This window comes from Aythya ferina, assembly GCF_964211825.1.
Source record: "Aythya ferina genome assembly, chromosome: 1".
Taxonomy (NCBI): domain Eukaryota; kingdom Metazoa; phylum Chordata; class Aves; order Anseriformes; family Anatidae; genus Aythya; species Aythya ferina.
The window spans coordinates 71858587-71873980 of NC_140296.1; the positions used below are offsets into that span (position 1 = coordinate 71858587).

The following is a 15394-nucleotide window of genomic DNA, read 5'->3' on the forward strand; positions in this document are numbered from 1 at the left end:
CTACAAGTTTGTCTTTGTGAGTTTTAGGGTCTCAGACTGTACTATGCAGCATAAGAAAAGGCAGGCACTATGTTTCTCAGTTCACAGAAAGATGCTTTCCTGGACAAATGTTTTTCAGTACCCAGGCACATGCTTCAGTCTCAAAAACAGTCAAAAAGCCTTGGGCTACTACAGAGCCTGTTAACCTGGGCAGTTGTGCATCTCCATAGCTGGGTAGTGTGATAGCTTAGGACTATGCTCACATCACTGAATGCATTTGGAAAGAGGACATTCAGACTCTGCAGCCAGAGAGCAAGAGAAACTGTACACCATCCTAGGACTAGGGCACTAGTACAGGCAGTTGCCATAGTGCTGTTTTGGTACACTCAGGGCATTTGCATGCCAGAACAAACTTTTCCTTGACCATACATTGAATTCATCCCCCCAAAAATATGTACGCATAGAGGACATTAACTTTGTCAAGTAGAAAAGTTGTGGAAGCTGGTGATATTGGTTTGCTGCTCATCCATGGGAGCTGTCTTTAAGTATGACTGAGGCAGAGCTGTGAACAGATGTTATGAAGTCCACAGCACCAGGCATAATCTCCCATGCAGGGCAGTGACCCTTGGCAATAAGCTGGAAACAGTGGTGTTGTTTGAAACAATGGTGCTGACCTGTACCTGAGCCAGAAATTCAACTTGTATCTTCACCTGCCTTTGAGGTTGTGCCCGGTATGGAAGCCTCTGTGAAACACAGGTGACAGCAACAAATTAAAATTATGTAAAGGAAGTGGTGAAGAGCGTGTCACTCTCCTCTTACTTATTTGCCTTCCTGTAACAATACAATGGATGTAGCTGTGCTTTTTCCCTGTTGGCTTACGGAAGTGTGAGGTAAGGGAAATGAGTAAGATGTAGGCGTTTGTTTTTTTTTCACACCCTCTTACGTGAGCAGTTTAGAACAGCTTAATAATGAAATAACACTGTCAAAGCACAGAAAAATATGCCTCTGAGACGAATTTATGACTTCCGTCCTTTCTGTGCCCCTTTACTATAACCGCCACAGGGAAACATCTTTGCAAGGAGGAGGTATGTTTATTTTTTATATTTCTCTGTTGTTAAATTTTATCTCAAAGAAGATAGGCAAAGAAATACTGTATTCTGTCATTGTGTTGTTGTGATATTCTTAGAATAACTCTGTGAGAGGTGGATAAACACTACTTACAAAATGCATGCTTTTGTCTCCAAAGACTGTCTTAGACAACATTTTGATGGCTTATTAGCACATTCTTTTCTGCAATCTGAAAATAGTTATTTAAAAATATTTAAAAATGAAAAGTGACCATATTAACAGCATTATTGGGTTCATCCAAGAAGCAGTATTTTGCTTGTTACAGCAAACCCTGCATTACAGTATTGAAGAGTGCCTATGTCACTTTCTGTATTCTCTTGCAGAAAGCACAGCTTGCCTGGAAATATTCAGATTTTTAAATTCATACAGAAAAATCTCTATACAGAGTAAATTCCTTTGAGTAGTACTGCATTTAAGTACCAGCTGAATAGAAGTATTTATGTGTCTTTTCTCTTATTCCAATTTTAATACTGAGGTAGAATATTTCACAATATCCATAATTCTCTGAATATGTCAGAGGAATGTAAGCATAAATTTATCCTTATAGCACATAAAACATGTAAGCAATAATTACATCTCTAATATTCGCCTACAGGCAAAAATAATTCTCTAAATGTCTCAGAGGTAAAGCTGGGAAATAAACTCAGAGGTCTAGTCTTAAGTAAGATGCCCAGCATTAATAAGGTATTCTTTCCCTTCCCATCCCCCTCCCCAAAGGAGAAAAAAAAAAAAAAAAAGAAAGAAAAAAAAGTGTTATTTTTGTTTGTTTGTTTATTTTCCAGTAAGAAACCTTCCTTTCCAATGGTTATAAAAGTCATAACATTATCAGACATGAAGACATGATAAGCTACACGGTCATATATTACTTATAGCCAGCAGGTTATTGGGCAGATTTTTTCTTGTCTAATCATTCTCTTTTTTGTCTCTAATCAGTCTGAATGAGAATAGTCACTGCAGCAGGATTTCAACCTAGATAATATTTCCAAAATTCTAAAATAAACATTGTCTGGGGACATGTCTCAGGACTGAGCATTTTCAGAAAAAAAAAAAAAAAAAAGTAATTAAAATTGACTTGTTCTGCAGTATGAAGTCTAGCTGTAGCCTATTTTCATGGAAAATTCTACAATGCAAGAATAAAACAGCTTTGCATGGAAATACTTTGTTTCCTTAATATTTTGGTCAATAATCTGCACAGCAATTACTTGGGATGTAAAAGAAAGTTTTTCCCACCTTTGAGGGAAAAAAAGTACAGTTCTACTGCAACAGTTTTTCTAAAGAGAAGAAATATATGATGATACCACAGGTATAAGAAAGAGAAGGAAAAGATATTTTCAAAAATGATTTTGTGATTTTCGTAGAAAAAGAAAAAAGGCAGTGTTTCTGTGTAGTAGTTACATGTGGATTCCAGATAATGTAAAATGCAGAATGAATTATTCCTTCTGGGTTAAAGGCAGAAAACTTTGTTATAGAGGGATGCCTCTAGGCTGGTCATCCTGACCTATCTTTCCAGTGACTGGTGGGAAACAAACAGAGTGAATGCTTTATTCATCACATGCTAGCTTGAATAAACAGTCTTAAGTATTGTTTCTTTCCAGCCACTTTAAAGGCAGCATAGAATTACCGGCTCCTTTGTGGGCAGAGCTATACAGCACTTGTACAATGTTAAGTAAGATGAACTCCACCCTGCAGTCTGGTGGCATCTTCAGAGTTAGGTTAAAAGGTTAAAGCAAGTTAATTTCTTTTTGTTTGTTTCCAATAGTAAAGTATGATGTTTTAATTCCAAATACGTTATTTGTCCAATTGTGTCCAAGATCTGAGAGCAGTTTATGCATTTTCTATTCAGGAACTTTTGAATAAAAATTAAAAAAGGTCTTGGGCTCAAGACCCAGAAGTGAAATCCAGTCTTTCTTTGTTAGCAATCCTGATTGCCACAAAGAATCCAGAGTCAAATTTATTTTCTTTGACATGTTTCTGCAGATACAACTCCTACAGTTTGTAATATCCACAGAAGTGATGGAGCTAACCTAAGTTGACTCAAAAAAAGTGAAGAAAGAAAGAATGATACATAGAAGCAAATATATAAACAAAGAAAAGAAAACACTGTTTGCTTAAAATAGTGTGTTGTAGTGTGTTGGGTGCAAACACAGTAATCACATCAGTTCCACTCAAAAATAAACAGCACCTTGAAGGAAGGTTAGCCATACTTTTGCACACCACAGACGGATGAATAAAGTAGAAATTAAAAATAAATCTCCACAAAACTATAACATAGTATTAGGTCTTCTAGATAGCAGCCTCATTGTATTAGGTGTCCTAGATAGCAGCCTTTGCCTCTGGAAACTTTGAGCCAGGCCATATTTATTATGTGCCTACATTCCGAGTATGTTCAAATGAAAAAAAAAAATAAATCCCTTCTGTAGAGTAGTCCCAAAAACATTTATACAGCACAGTACCTGCCTGAATCTAGCCAAGAAAAAAATATGAGGTACAAGGTATGAGTGTATTCTTGAGCACCTTTTCTGAAGAAACACTACTTTTTCTTACATCACTGCCGAGGAAATAAAAGGATCCAGAAGGAAAATACACCTTTTAAATTCCCCCCTTGCTCACCCAAGGGATGCAGTGGAGGCCAAATAAATCATAGAATCATTAGGGTTGGAAATGACCTCCAAGATCATCTGGTCTAACCATCACCCTACTACCAATGTCACCCATTAAACCATGACACTAAGCACCATATCCAACATTTCCAGGGATGGTGACTACACAACTAAAAAAAATAGATTTAGAAGGGATAGAAGAAATTAATGGGGGATCTGGCTTTCTCAGACTGCTAAGTACAACAATCTAAAAAGTAGCTCTTAACTTTGAAACCCCTTAGGACACTTCTCACCAGCAGCTGAGAGATTCTATAAGTGGAGGCTTGCTCTGTGCTTTCTCTTTCCTTTTACTTTTCTCCCTAAGAATCCACTGATGTCAGTTTTGGTCTGCTCAAATACAGCATTTTGTTTGAAATCAGTGCTGTCAGCTATGTGATCAGTTGCTGTATGGGGAAATAAAGAGAAAGAGGCTTCCAGCTTGGACTGCAATGAAGCTTGGACAGGAGACAGCCAATTGTTCTCATAAGATGATGGCTTCTTAGCATTGTTTGGGAACAAGTGTTTGACATGGGGGGTGCTGTAAGGCTCACTGTGGAGGTACACTGGTAGGTGGTGATGGTGTTTAAGCTCAACAATTCACTGACTTGGAAAGCTGTGATGCAGACCTTCAGTTCATGATGATAGCTACTACATGATTATTATTTCCCATTGAAGATCTTACCTTTTGATAGGGAAGACACAACACATGGAATTTATTCCTCATGTGAATATACAACTAGAACAGCTCTTTAATGTAAGCAAATTATCAACTTACTCTTCATTTTTTTCTTGGTTTTGCATTAATGATATGGATATTTGGGCATATCAAGTCCTGTGCATTCAAAATTCACCATATCCTTGAATCCAAAGTGCCTTAGTCTTGAACAGATTAACAGTGGTTCTAAATTCAAGATTGAAAATATGCCATTCTCTCCTGCAGGAACTAGCTTTGGGAAACAGTCTCAGAGTTAGGTTGTAATCATCTAATTGTTACACAGTGAAAGAGGTGGAAAGCTTATTTTAAATCCTTAGTCCTTTATAAATAAACCAAAAGTCAGTGCTTAACACAGACATGGGATAGAGAACTTCCCTGGCTCATAGCTGTAGAATTTATGTTCCATTGTAGGCTGGACCTTACATAAACTGAGGATCTAGACAAAGTTCTCAATAGTGACTGTCTTCATTAATAATCTTCACTACATCATGTCCCTGAGCTGATTAAATCATAGTCAAATTTTCAGTATCTGTAACAATGGTAGGTAATCCTCAGACTCAGATAAAATCACTGCTACGTTAAAGTAAACATGTAATTGCAAGACCCAACTAGTATGCAGTTAGTTTTGCTAATCAAGTGCTTAAAAACCACTAAATAGACATGCAGAGCTCTAAAGGGTTTAAGCAGTTACACAATCTCTCCACAGAATTGATGTGGGATATTCTTCCTGTGTTTGCAGACATGAATGACACAGCCATAGAAAATTTTATCTGTGTGATATATAATGTTTCCTTCATGAACTGCACTTGGCATGTGAGCAGGACAGTTCCAGGAGATACCCAATATTTCCTGTACTGGAAGAGCTCACGGTAAGTAGGTCTTCTTGAGTCTTGGGAATTTTGAATTCTGGTCTGACATGTGACATTACTAATATTTAACTGAAGCAATTTGTCATATAAAGGAAAGAAGATTTCATAGGATGCCAGAATTATGTCAAAGATAATTGGGGAAGGCACACGGGATGTAGATTCCAAAATGTGACAATAGAAAATAAGAAAGCTTATTTCCTGGTAAATGGAAGTGGACAAAACATTCAGTCCTACAAGAATATCATTGCTCTGTACAAAATTGGTAAGGATATTTTTTTTTTCAATTTTATTTCATAGAATCATAGAATGGCCTGGGTTGAAAAGAACCTTAAAGATCATCTACTTTCAATCCCCCTGCTCTGGGAAGGGTTACCAACCACTAGAGCTGGCTGCACCCAGCCGGGCCTTGAATGCCTCCAGGGATGGGGCATCCACAACCTCTCTGTGCAACCTGTTCCAGTGCCTTACCACCCTCTGAGTGAGAAACTTTCTCCTAATTTCTAACCTAAATCTTCCCTGTCTTAGTTTAAAACCATTCCCCCTTGTCCTATCACTATCAACACATATAAACAAATGTTCCCCCTCCTGTTTATAGGCTCCCTTCAAGTACTGGAAGGCCACAATGAGGCCTCCCTGGCGCCTTCTCTTCTCCAAGCTAAACAAGCCCAGTTCACTCAACCTTTCTGCATAGGAGAGGTGCTCCAGACCTCTGATCATCTTGGTGGCCCTCCTCTGGACTCGTTCCAAGAGCTCCGCATCCTTCTTGTGCTGGGGGCCTCAGGCCTTCATACAGTACTCCAGGCGGGGCCTCACAAGACCAGAGTAGAAGGGGACAATCACCTCCCTCTCCCTGCTGGCCACCCCTTTTTTGATGCAGCATAGGACATAGTTGGCCTTCCAGACTGCAAGCATGCACTGATGGCTCATGTGCACCTTCTTTGGGGTCCACATCAGGACCCCAAAGTCTTTCTCCACAAGGCTGCTCTCAAGTTCTTCTTTGCTCAGTCTATATAAATACTGGGATTGCCCCAGCCCAAGTGCAACACCTTGCACTTGGCCTTCTTGGACCTCATTAGGTTCTTATGGGCCCACTTCTCCAGCCTGTCCAGTTCCCTCTGGATGGCATCCCTTCCCTCTATTGTATCAACTGCACCACTCAGTTTGGTGTCATCTGCAAACTTGCTGAGGGTGCACTCAATTTCGTCATCATCATGGTAGATGATATCCATCATCCTTCCCTTCTATTTCTAGTATTACACTAAGGGAGTGAAGAAGTCATCCCTGGGGAAAAAAAGAAAAAAAAAAAAAAAAAAAAAAAAAAAACTTTTTAAAAATCTGTTCCTCAGAACAGAGAGACAATCTGAAACTCCACAGGTCAGATAATTTTGAACATTTCAGTCAAATATGTGTTCTGTGAAAGAACAAGCTCATCTTTTGGAATTAAGTGGCCATGGATGCCTGAGTGGGACTAACTAGATGTTAGGTCTATACCAGTATCTCATAATTCTGAACTCTGTTCATCCGCAGAATACAAAAGAACCAAGCGCTTTAGTACAATGAGTAAAATATTTTTTCATTTTTTTTAATGCGTTTATAGTTAGAAAAAGAAAAAAAAAAAAAAAGAAGAAGGAAATTGATTCAATTTAATATGAATACACACACACACAAAAAATGTTGCTCAGATTAAATTTCTCAATTCAGTAAAATATCACAACAGGTTTGTTTCATAGAATCATTATGGTTGGAAAAGACCTCCAGGATCATATGGTCCAACCATCACCCTACCACCAATGTCACCCACTAAACCATGTCCCTAAGCACCACATCCAAACTTTACTTATACACCCCCTTGGACAGTGACTCTACCACTTCCCTGAGCAACCCATTCCAATGCCTGACCACTCTTTCTGGGAAGAAATTTCTCCTAATTTCCAACTGGAGTTTGTTTGTTTTAATTTAATTTTACCTATAGTTATTTCTGATATTCCAAGCACCTCAAGTGGAGTGGAAGTTCTGCTTTTGAATATGGGGTGAATCTGGTAATTCTCACAAAGTTACATTACAACTTTTTAGACCACTTATTTGAACAGCCACCTAACCACTTATATTAAAAAAAAAAAAAAAAAAAAAAAAAAAAAAAAAAACCAGAGTAAAAAGACTTGTTTTTTAATCAGTTTTATTCATAGATGCATAATAATTTTATTCTTAATTAAATTATTTCAGAGAAGCTCACCCCTCCATTAAATGTCACTGTGAACTGTAAAGGACTTTCTCATAGTTGTGAAATTAAGTGGCAACCACCTCGTACAAGTCATGTGAAAAGAGACATTTGTTTCAAATATCAAGTTGTCATAGAAAAGAAGGTAAGAAGAATTGATTATAACACTTAACTCTGTTTGCCTGCTTGTATTTCCACACACACTACCATACAACTGATCCCCTGTTCTTCTGTTTGAGTGACCACTCCATTTTTATACAAGGTATCCTTGCACAGGTATAGAAGTGCTATCAGTCCATGCTACATTAAAGAAACTGGGCAAGGATCCCCACACTGAGGGTGAATACATAGAGCATAATCTTCCTCGCCATTACTATTACTACCTCCTTCACCTTGCCCCCCCCCCCGAAAAAAAAAAAAAAAAGAAAAGAAGAAAAAAAAAGACCCTAGCTTGGCCTTCTTGGTTTTGCTATGTATGGAAGTTGATTGACATGAACATAATTCTGCTAAAGGATGTAGTTGGCCAATAAAGTGAATTACATAGTGAATTCAATGTGTAACTGGAATTCTTGGATTGTTGCAAGGGCTCAAAATTGCCAAAAATTTTAACTTTAAATGTAGCTATCTGTTTTAAAGATCAGAAGTGTACGATGTTCCTCATTTGCAGAGCACTAGAGGAAAAAAAGTGAGCAATGCGAAGTAGAAATGTAGATGGTTTAAATAGATAATGCTAACACCAACATTTAACATGCTCATCTTATAGCTTGTGCGACATTCTCCCTCGTGGTTTTGTTTTTGTTGTTGTTGTTTTGTTTTGTTTTGTTTCTTATATGTTTCCTGTTTTACTGTTAACTGGAATTCTGTAATTCTTTTGTATGCAGCTTTTGTGTAAACAAGCATCCTCCCAGATCCAACTGTCTACTTAGATGACCTCAATGTCTGTACCTTATCTGATTCTGAGGTTTAGCTAAAGTAGGTCTGCATCTTATATACAGTTGTGAATTTCACTTCAGCTGTCACAATCAGATATAAATGGGCAGAAATACACATCAGTTCATTGTGGGTTGTGGGAGGGTTTGGGTTTGTTTGTTGGTTTTTTATTTTATTTTTTTTTTTCAAGTTCAGTGTCTTTTTTTTTAACTTAAAGTGGAAAGAACCATCCATGTCTTAATAAAATATGTATACATATATATTGTACATGTTATTAGAACAGAATATCCAGGTTTTCCATATCTTACCTATATGTGGTTGTTACTATGCATTTTAAAAATTGCAAGTATTTATCCATCAAAAATACCGCTTGAAATATTTGTAGAAACAGTTGAACTCATGGTTCCAACAGTAACAATAAAAAAAAATAAAAAAATAAAAAAATAAAAAGGAAGACATAACATAACTAATTAAAAGATTAACAGTGTAAAAGTTACATAGACAAAAATTTGGATGAAGAAAGCATTGCCCCAGTTTGTTAGTATTTTTTAAGATACTCTTATGTACAACTGAAACACAGACTTTTCATTTGTGGGCAACCTGAGCCTTTTGTTGTTGTTGTTTAGTTCTTTGATTCACAGTTCTGCAATTAAAAATAAAGTATACATTATTTTAGAGCATTAGTGGTAAGGAAAAATGTTTCAGTGGAAGAACTGTTTAACTTCATGGTCTATAAAAGAAGGCATATGAAGCATGTGGGTTTTGTTGTTGTTGTTTTCTGAAAATCAAACATTCATAAGGCGAGACACCTTATTACAAAGAAACAAAAGGAACAATCATAAACATTCAAGTTCTCTGTTGTTGCTAGGTTGATCCTGAGAAAGGCATCAAAGACACATCTAAAATGGTAAGTCTTTATTATCCTATTAATCTAACATTTATGCTGTTTTTATGCTATGTTTATGTAAGAACATCCTCCAATCAAATTGCCTTGGTTTCAGTATACTGTGTATGCTTCTTATTGACAAGTTTCCTCAACATAGTTTTAAACTGTTGTTTATAAAATATATTCCCACATATATGAAACTTTATATTATTTCTTTGCAAGTCACAAAATCTTCCATTTTACAGTTCATTGTACTTCCTAGCAAACTCATACTTGTGTATAAATATGGATCATAATTCCACATTTCTGTTGAAGATTAAAAAAAAGTAAAGGAGAACTATGGAGATTTGTACTTTATTAATGGTCTCTGGGAGAGGTCGAGATGAAGGATGCAGGAAAATATCAACTGAAAGATTAAATCAGTATAAAGGAGGAAGAAGAAAAAAAAACCACAGTTTTCAAGAAAGTTCAGTACTCTTCTGAGAAGCATTTCCATATATGTCAAATGTTTCACTTCTATGTAATCTGATTGTTAAACTTTACTTCAGTTTTGAAAACAATTATAGGAAAGGGAATGACAATTCTTCAGAGAAGTTCCTGCTAAAAGACTTACAGATTGAAAATACACTATTGTTTTGTGTTTTCTTCCAAAATTTTGCTCTTTAGCAGAGGTTAAATGCTGCAAATTTCACCCTCCCAGCACCACTGACAAAGATATTCATACAAAATGAATTAAAATGGAACAAACTAATTTCTTAAGGGATGATTTTCTATTTGTTATTTCACTCATCTGTCCATAGATATATGTGCAAAATTTGTAAGTGTCTACATCATTAAATGAAGCAGAAACATTGTCATTTAGCAAAGAAAAAGCTCTCAGTCTAGTTTTCTGTTTAGGAAACAAACATCACTGGAAACTCCTACATATTTGACAGCTTTAGTGCAGAAAGAAGATACAGCATCAAAATCAGAGCTACTGACAATGGTTGCTTAGTGAGCAAAAACTGGGGGGAGTGGAGTACACCTGTAGAGTTTGGTAAGAATGAAAATCATTTTTTTGACCTAATTTTTTTCTCAGATATTACTTGTCTGCCTCACTTCTTACTTCACAGATAGAAATATTTTTATATTTCCAAATTTCTTCAATTTGCTAGGATGAAAGGAGCAAAGAACTGGAATATCTCTTAATATAAGGGAGGTTTCCAACCATTCTGTTGTGACAGTTAATTCTTCTTGCAAGAAGACAGTGAATAAAGCACATTTTTTCAGGTCTTCATTGTTAGCTGTTTTCCTTCTTCCATTTCTACTTTTGTCTTCATAAACTTCTTATTTCCCTGTTGCTCCCTGCCACCTTGAATTTTGAAGTACTCTGTAGGACTCAGAACCTCACAAAATGAGGTTCTGAGGCTTGAGGCTTGGTAGTCTCAAGTTACTGGATATGGCCCACATACTGTCTGCCATCCTACTCATTCACATGTTACAAGATCATGAGGAGCTAGGCTAAGGAAGAAGTGACTTCATACTGGTGTTTCACATAGTTGAGCAATCTTTCTTATTCTGTGATACTAAACAACATTTTGATGACTACATGTCTTTCAGGAGGAGAACAACTTACGTCTACTTCATCATATCTGCTACTTCTGGTATCAGAACTGGCAGCAAGTGTCGTATTTTTTCTCTGTGCAGTGTAAGCTTTGTTTCTTGTGCATTTTTTTTTATTCTGTACCTGAAATAACTCCTCTTTCTCCAATAGAAATGTTCTGGTGTCTTTTAAGGAGGAGGGAGGGGGAAAAAACTGACACTGAATTGTTGCAGGAGTCATGACACCATACATGTAGACATTCCTCAAGTGGGCTCTACATTTCTGATTTCCAACCTTTTTACTTGCTTGATCAATATTGCACAACTCCTTTCAAGACAAGGTCTTATATCAGTTCCCCTTTCCTACTTTCAGATACTGCAATGTAGAGGTGTGGCATGTAAAATTTCCTTGTTTTAAAAATATTTCTCTTTAAGAGGATGAAAAAACTTCCTATGATTTATTAAAAAGTCATAAAAGAGATTACTATAATCCAAATTCTGAACAATGAACTGATGCCATTGTTTTAAATCCACATAATTTTTAGTTAACCTTTCATTACTTTTGTCTTGGAGGGAGAAAATAATAACTCAGGAGTATAATAAAATTATAGTACATTTTGATATTTGCATACTGAGTCTTTTCTTCACCACCCCTTTTTGTCACTGTAGAAATATTTATTTGAAAACAGTACCTGCTAGAGTACTACAGCCAAAAGACCCATTCCATGAGATCGCTCCAATGAATTTCCAGGTATATTTTCCTTCCATTTGTCCAAAATTTTTTGTAAATGAGGATCCATTGCAGTTTCAAAGGTATGACCTAAGTGTCAGAGAAATGTGCATAAGCAAAGAATTTTTTTCTTTTTTCTTTTTTTTTTTTTTTTTCCTTCTGTTGGTGTACTGAAAGAGGAATTCCATATGAAAATAATTCTTATGGTTTTCCTTTTCCATTCTAAGATATTTGTGATATGTCCACCTGGAGCATTTGACAAATACATAATTTCACCCAGCTCTCCTTATAAACCATATGTTATCACTAGGAGTGCTGAGCCTAAGCTCAGGACAATAATAATGCAAATCTAGGCTGCTGCTCAGTTATGGGGTGAGAATGGACAGAGAAATCTACTTCTGGTAAAAAATACTTGTGTAATAGATGCTGAGACCATGTTAGTATTTGGCAACACTGCTTAAGACGGGAAATTTTCAAGGTTATGGTAAGAAAGTGTAGTAGACAGCTAAGAGATTCTAGCTTACACAGAGTGCTTGAGAGACTCATGAGAGCAAGGAACAGATTGCAAGTAACAAAGGGGAACTGACAGTCTGGAGAGCATTGTGCAAAACTTGCTGCAATTCAGAAAGTATTTGAGTTGGCTACAGACAGGCCTGGAAGCAAGAACATGTCCACAAGGAAACACTGGATCACTGGAAGCCTCTGTTAATCTTTTTAATTTCAGTTCCTTAGTCACATGAACTTTCCAATGCTAAAAAAGATTAGATTTCTGGCTGTTCAGTGGAATAACCCCAAGCACCAGTACAGGCTGGGGGGTCACCTGCTGCAGTGCAGCTCTGCAGAGAGAGACCTGAGAGTCCTGGTGGACAGCAGGCTGTTGCAAGTGCAATATGCCCTCGTGGTCAAGAAGGCCAACGGTACCCTGGGGTGCATTTGGAAGAGTGCTGCAAGCAAGTCAAGGGAGGTGATCCTCCCCTTCTACTCAGCCCTGGTGAGGCCACGCCTGGATTATTGTGTCCAGCTCTGGGCTCCCCAGTACCAGAGGGACATAGAACTACTGGAGCGAGTCCAGAGGAGGGCTACTAAAATGATTAGATGGCTAATAGCACCTGTCGTATGAGGACAGGATGAGAGAACTGGGCCTGTTTAGCCCAGGAAAGAGAAGACTGAGGGGAGACCTCATAAATGTGTATAAATATCTGAGGGGAGGGTGTCAAGAGGATGGAGCCAATCTCTTTTCAGTTGTGCCCAGCAACAGGACAAGAGGCAACAGGCACAAACTGAAGCACAGGAGGTTCCAGCTAAGTACAAGAGGGCACTTCTTTACTGTGAGGGTGACAGAGGACTGGCACAGGCTGCCCAGAGAGGTTGTGGGGTCTCCTTGTCTGGAGCTATTCAAAACCCACCTGGATGCAACGTGCTTTAGGTGATCCTGCTCAGCACAGGGGTAGGATTAGATGGTCTTCAGAGGTTCCTTCCAACCTCGGCCATTCTGGGATTCTGGGATTCTGTGAGATGTCCTTTGGTCCTCTTTGGGGAGCTCATCATGAAGGGAATATCTAGACACTACTACTTCAGTCCTCTCACTGACAGAGTCCTACAACAGCTTCTATATAATAAATAACTACCATTTAAATAGTAGGAGGTTCAAAATTGTAACATAGTGACTAATCTAATGCATGAAACACTAATGAAATGTTTTTTTTCTTCTTTTAATAGACAGAACATAAGAATCAATTAATAAAGCATGAAACTGAAGAAATAACTGTTATTGAAGAAGTGGCATAATGGCATGCAAGTGAAGAGAGTTGGATTTTTGTTTTTGTTTTTGTTTTTGTTTTTCACATGAACAATTATGTATCTTGTTGGCAATAATTTATAGGTTTTTCATATCGTCCTTCTTCTAAGCAGAGATAACATCATTGCCTGTAGAGGCAGCTCCTCAGGAACCTGTCTTTGAAAAACTCCTTGTATTTGCTTGCATTTTCAAAAAATATTTTCAGTTGTATGATGATGATTTCTTCCTTCTTCTTATGAAGACCATTTTTGCAGTGTTTCAGCAAAAATATTTCAGTAGTGCTGTGGAAGTTATTATACTAATTTTCAATCTAATCCAAAAGAATAAAATAGGAGCAACCACATTTAAGGGTTTTATTCAGAGCCTTCAGTGGTCCACTGCCTAGGAAACAGCTTGATCAAGGCTGTAATCAGGAGTAAAAATTTATCATCTCTATGAAAACCCACTGAAAATAGGCCAAGATTAAACATCTCAAAAATGCTCACTTGTCCACAGAAAATGAATATTGTTAAAGATTTCAGGAGACAATTTTCTCATAAACCCATTTGTTGCCTCCAAACTATGTTGCTAAGTCCTTCAGCACAATATCACCTAGGGGCTGACCCTCACTATTTACAAACCCAAAGGTTTCCTCCCACCTCTCATCACTTCATATTTGTGGTAGATAAAAGTATAACTTGAATTGTGAATACTAACAGGTATCAGATAGCTGGGAAGGGGAGGAGGGATGGTGTACAATGTCAGAAATTAAACGTTTGAACTTTCAACCAGAAGCCTGACACTTGCAAGCTGAAGTACAGGCTGGCTGTTTTTATAACACCTGGACAAAACAGAAGTAACATATCCTGAACCTCTAACTAGTAAGCAGATATGAGACACAACCTTAGTATGGAAAGCTAATCATGCATTCCACTTTAGCATGTGGATCATTTCAGTTGGGGAAACCAAGGGTTAGAGGTCATTTATAACCATGGGGTGCCCAGTGTCCCATCTCTTATTTCCCCCATGCCTGTACACTTCATTACCATATCCTGTGTCTCCACTTCTAAAGGCCTCTGCTGTCATACAAGGATACCCTTCATCAGTGGTGGTACCTTGGTGGTATCACACAAAGATAAAAGTAAACCTAAATCAGGGTTGCTGGCAGGACACATCCATAGAAGTCTCTGACTTACTGCCAGTCTCCAAACTAAGGTGTGAGAGACAGACAGACCTCTGGATCTGAGACCCCATCCTGCCCTGAGCAAGCTGAAGTTGACTCTCATGTCATCCAATGTATATATTACGCTGTTTGCCTTTCTGCTTTCTCTCAGGATTTTAAAGTCCATCACATCATAGTCCTTGCATTTAAGACTGCCCTTGACTCACATCCTTGACCAGTTTTTGTTTAATGAGTTGCAGATCCAGTTGAGAAGATCCTGTAGTTCGCTTGTCCAGCATGTGTATCTAAATATTGTTTCTGGTGATTTCTATAATTCTCCTGTTTTACATGTATCCTGACACATTGCCCTTCCAGCAGGTCTCAGGATAGTTAAAAACATCTTAGGCAGCTGAAATCTCATCCTGGCAGATAAAGTTCACTCAGGGTGACAAAATTCCACTAGTCCACAAGAAGTCCCTTTTGAAAACAATTTTTTTCTGATTCTGTGTTTCTAAACAAGCTTTTATTAACAATTTCTTTCAATTACCTTTAAAAACAGAAACAGAGAAGGAGCCTAATCTTAAACTATCACTTCCTAACAATAAAAGCTTCTGCATCAAAAGTGTTCAACTAAAGGCAAAGTTTATTTTAATTTAAGGGAAATGAAACAGATAAGGTCTACCAGATCCTCTCCATCCTGTTTCATTCACATTCAATCATGGCTATTGGTGACCTTCTTGCATCCACACTGCTTTCACTAGGAAAGCTGATGAGGCTACA

At 37.6% G+C, this 15394-nt stretch overlaps 1 protein-coding gene across 2 annotated transcripts; it reads left to right on the plus strand.

The window, feature by feature from the left end:
- The first annotated feature begins 785 nt into the window (after positions 1-785).
- On the plus strand, positions 786-13957 carry LOC311429711 (granulocyte-macrophage colony-stimulating factor receptor subunit alpha-like). Of its 2 annotated transcripts, XM_084505874.1 has the most exons (9): positions 786-1064; positions 5201-5330; positions 5423-5592; positions 7554-7693; positions 9347-9385; positions 10262-10400; positions 10964-11051; positions 11615-11696; positions 13395-13957. In XM_084505874.1, the coding sequence occupies exons 1-9, from the start codon at positions 998-1000 to the stop codon at positions 13461-13463; spliced, it is 924 nt and encodes a 307-aa protein (XP_084362000.1). In that variant the 5' UTR covers positions 786-997; the 3' UTR covers positions 13464-13957. The 2 variants fall into 2 exon arrangements, with proteins under 2 accessions (XP_084362000.1, XP_084362001.1); XM_084505875.1 differs by lacking the exon at positions 11615-11696 and having other exon boundaries at positions 797-1064; positions 13395-13816.
- The last annotated feature ends 1437 nt before the right edge of the window (positions 13958-15394 follow it).

Excerpts from the sequence above, each read along its gene's own strand:
- LOC311429711 (XM_084505874.1), top strand. The coding sequence starts at position 998 with ATGACTTCCGTCCTTTCTGTGCCCCTTTACTATAACCGCCACAGGGAA. Across the intron at positions 5,593-7,553 it reads CATTGCTCTGTACAAAATTG|AGAAGCTCACCCCTCCATTA; the intron begins GTAAGGATATTT and ends AAATTATTTCAG. Across the intron at positions 7,694-9,346 it reads AAGTTGTCATAGAAAAGAAG|GTTGATCCTGAGAAAGGCAT; the intron begins GTAAGAAGAATT and ends TGTTGTTGCTAG.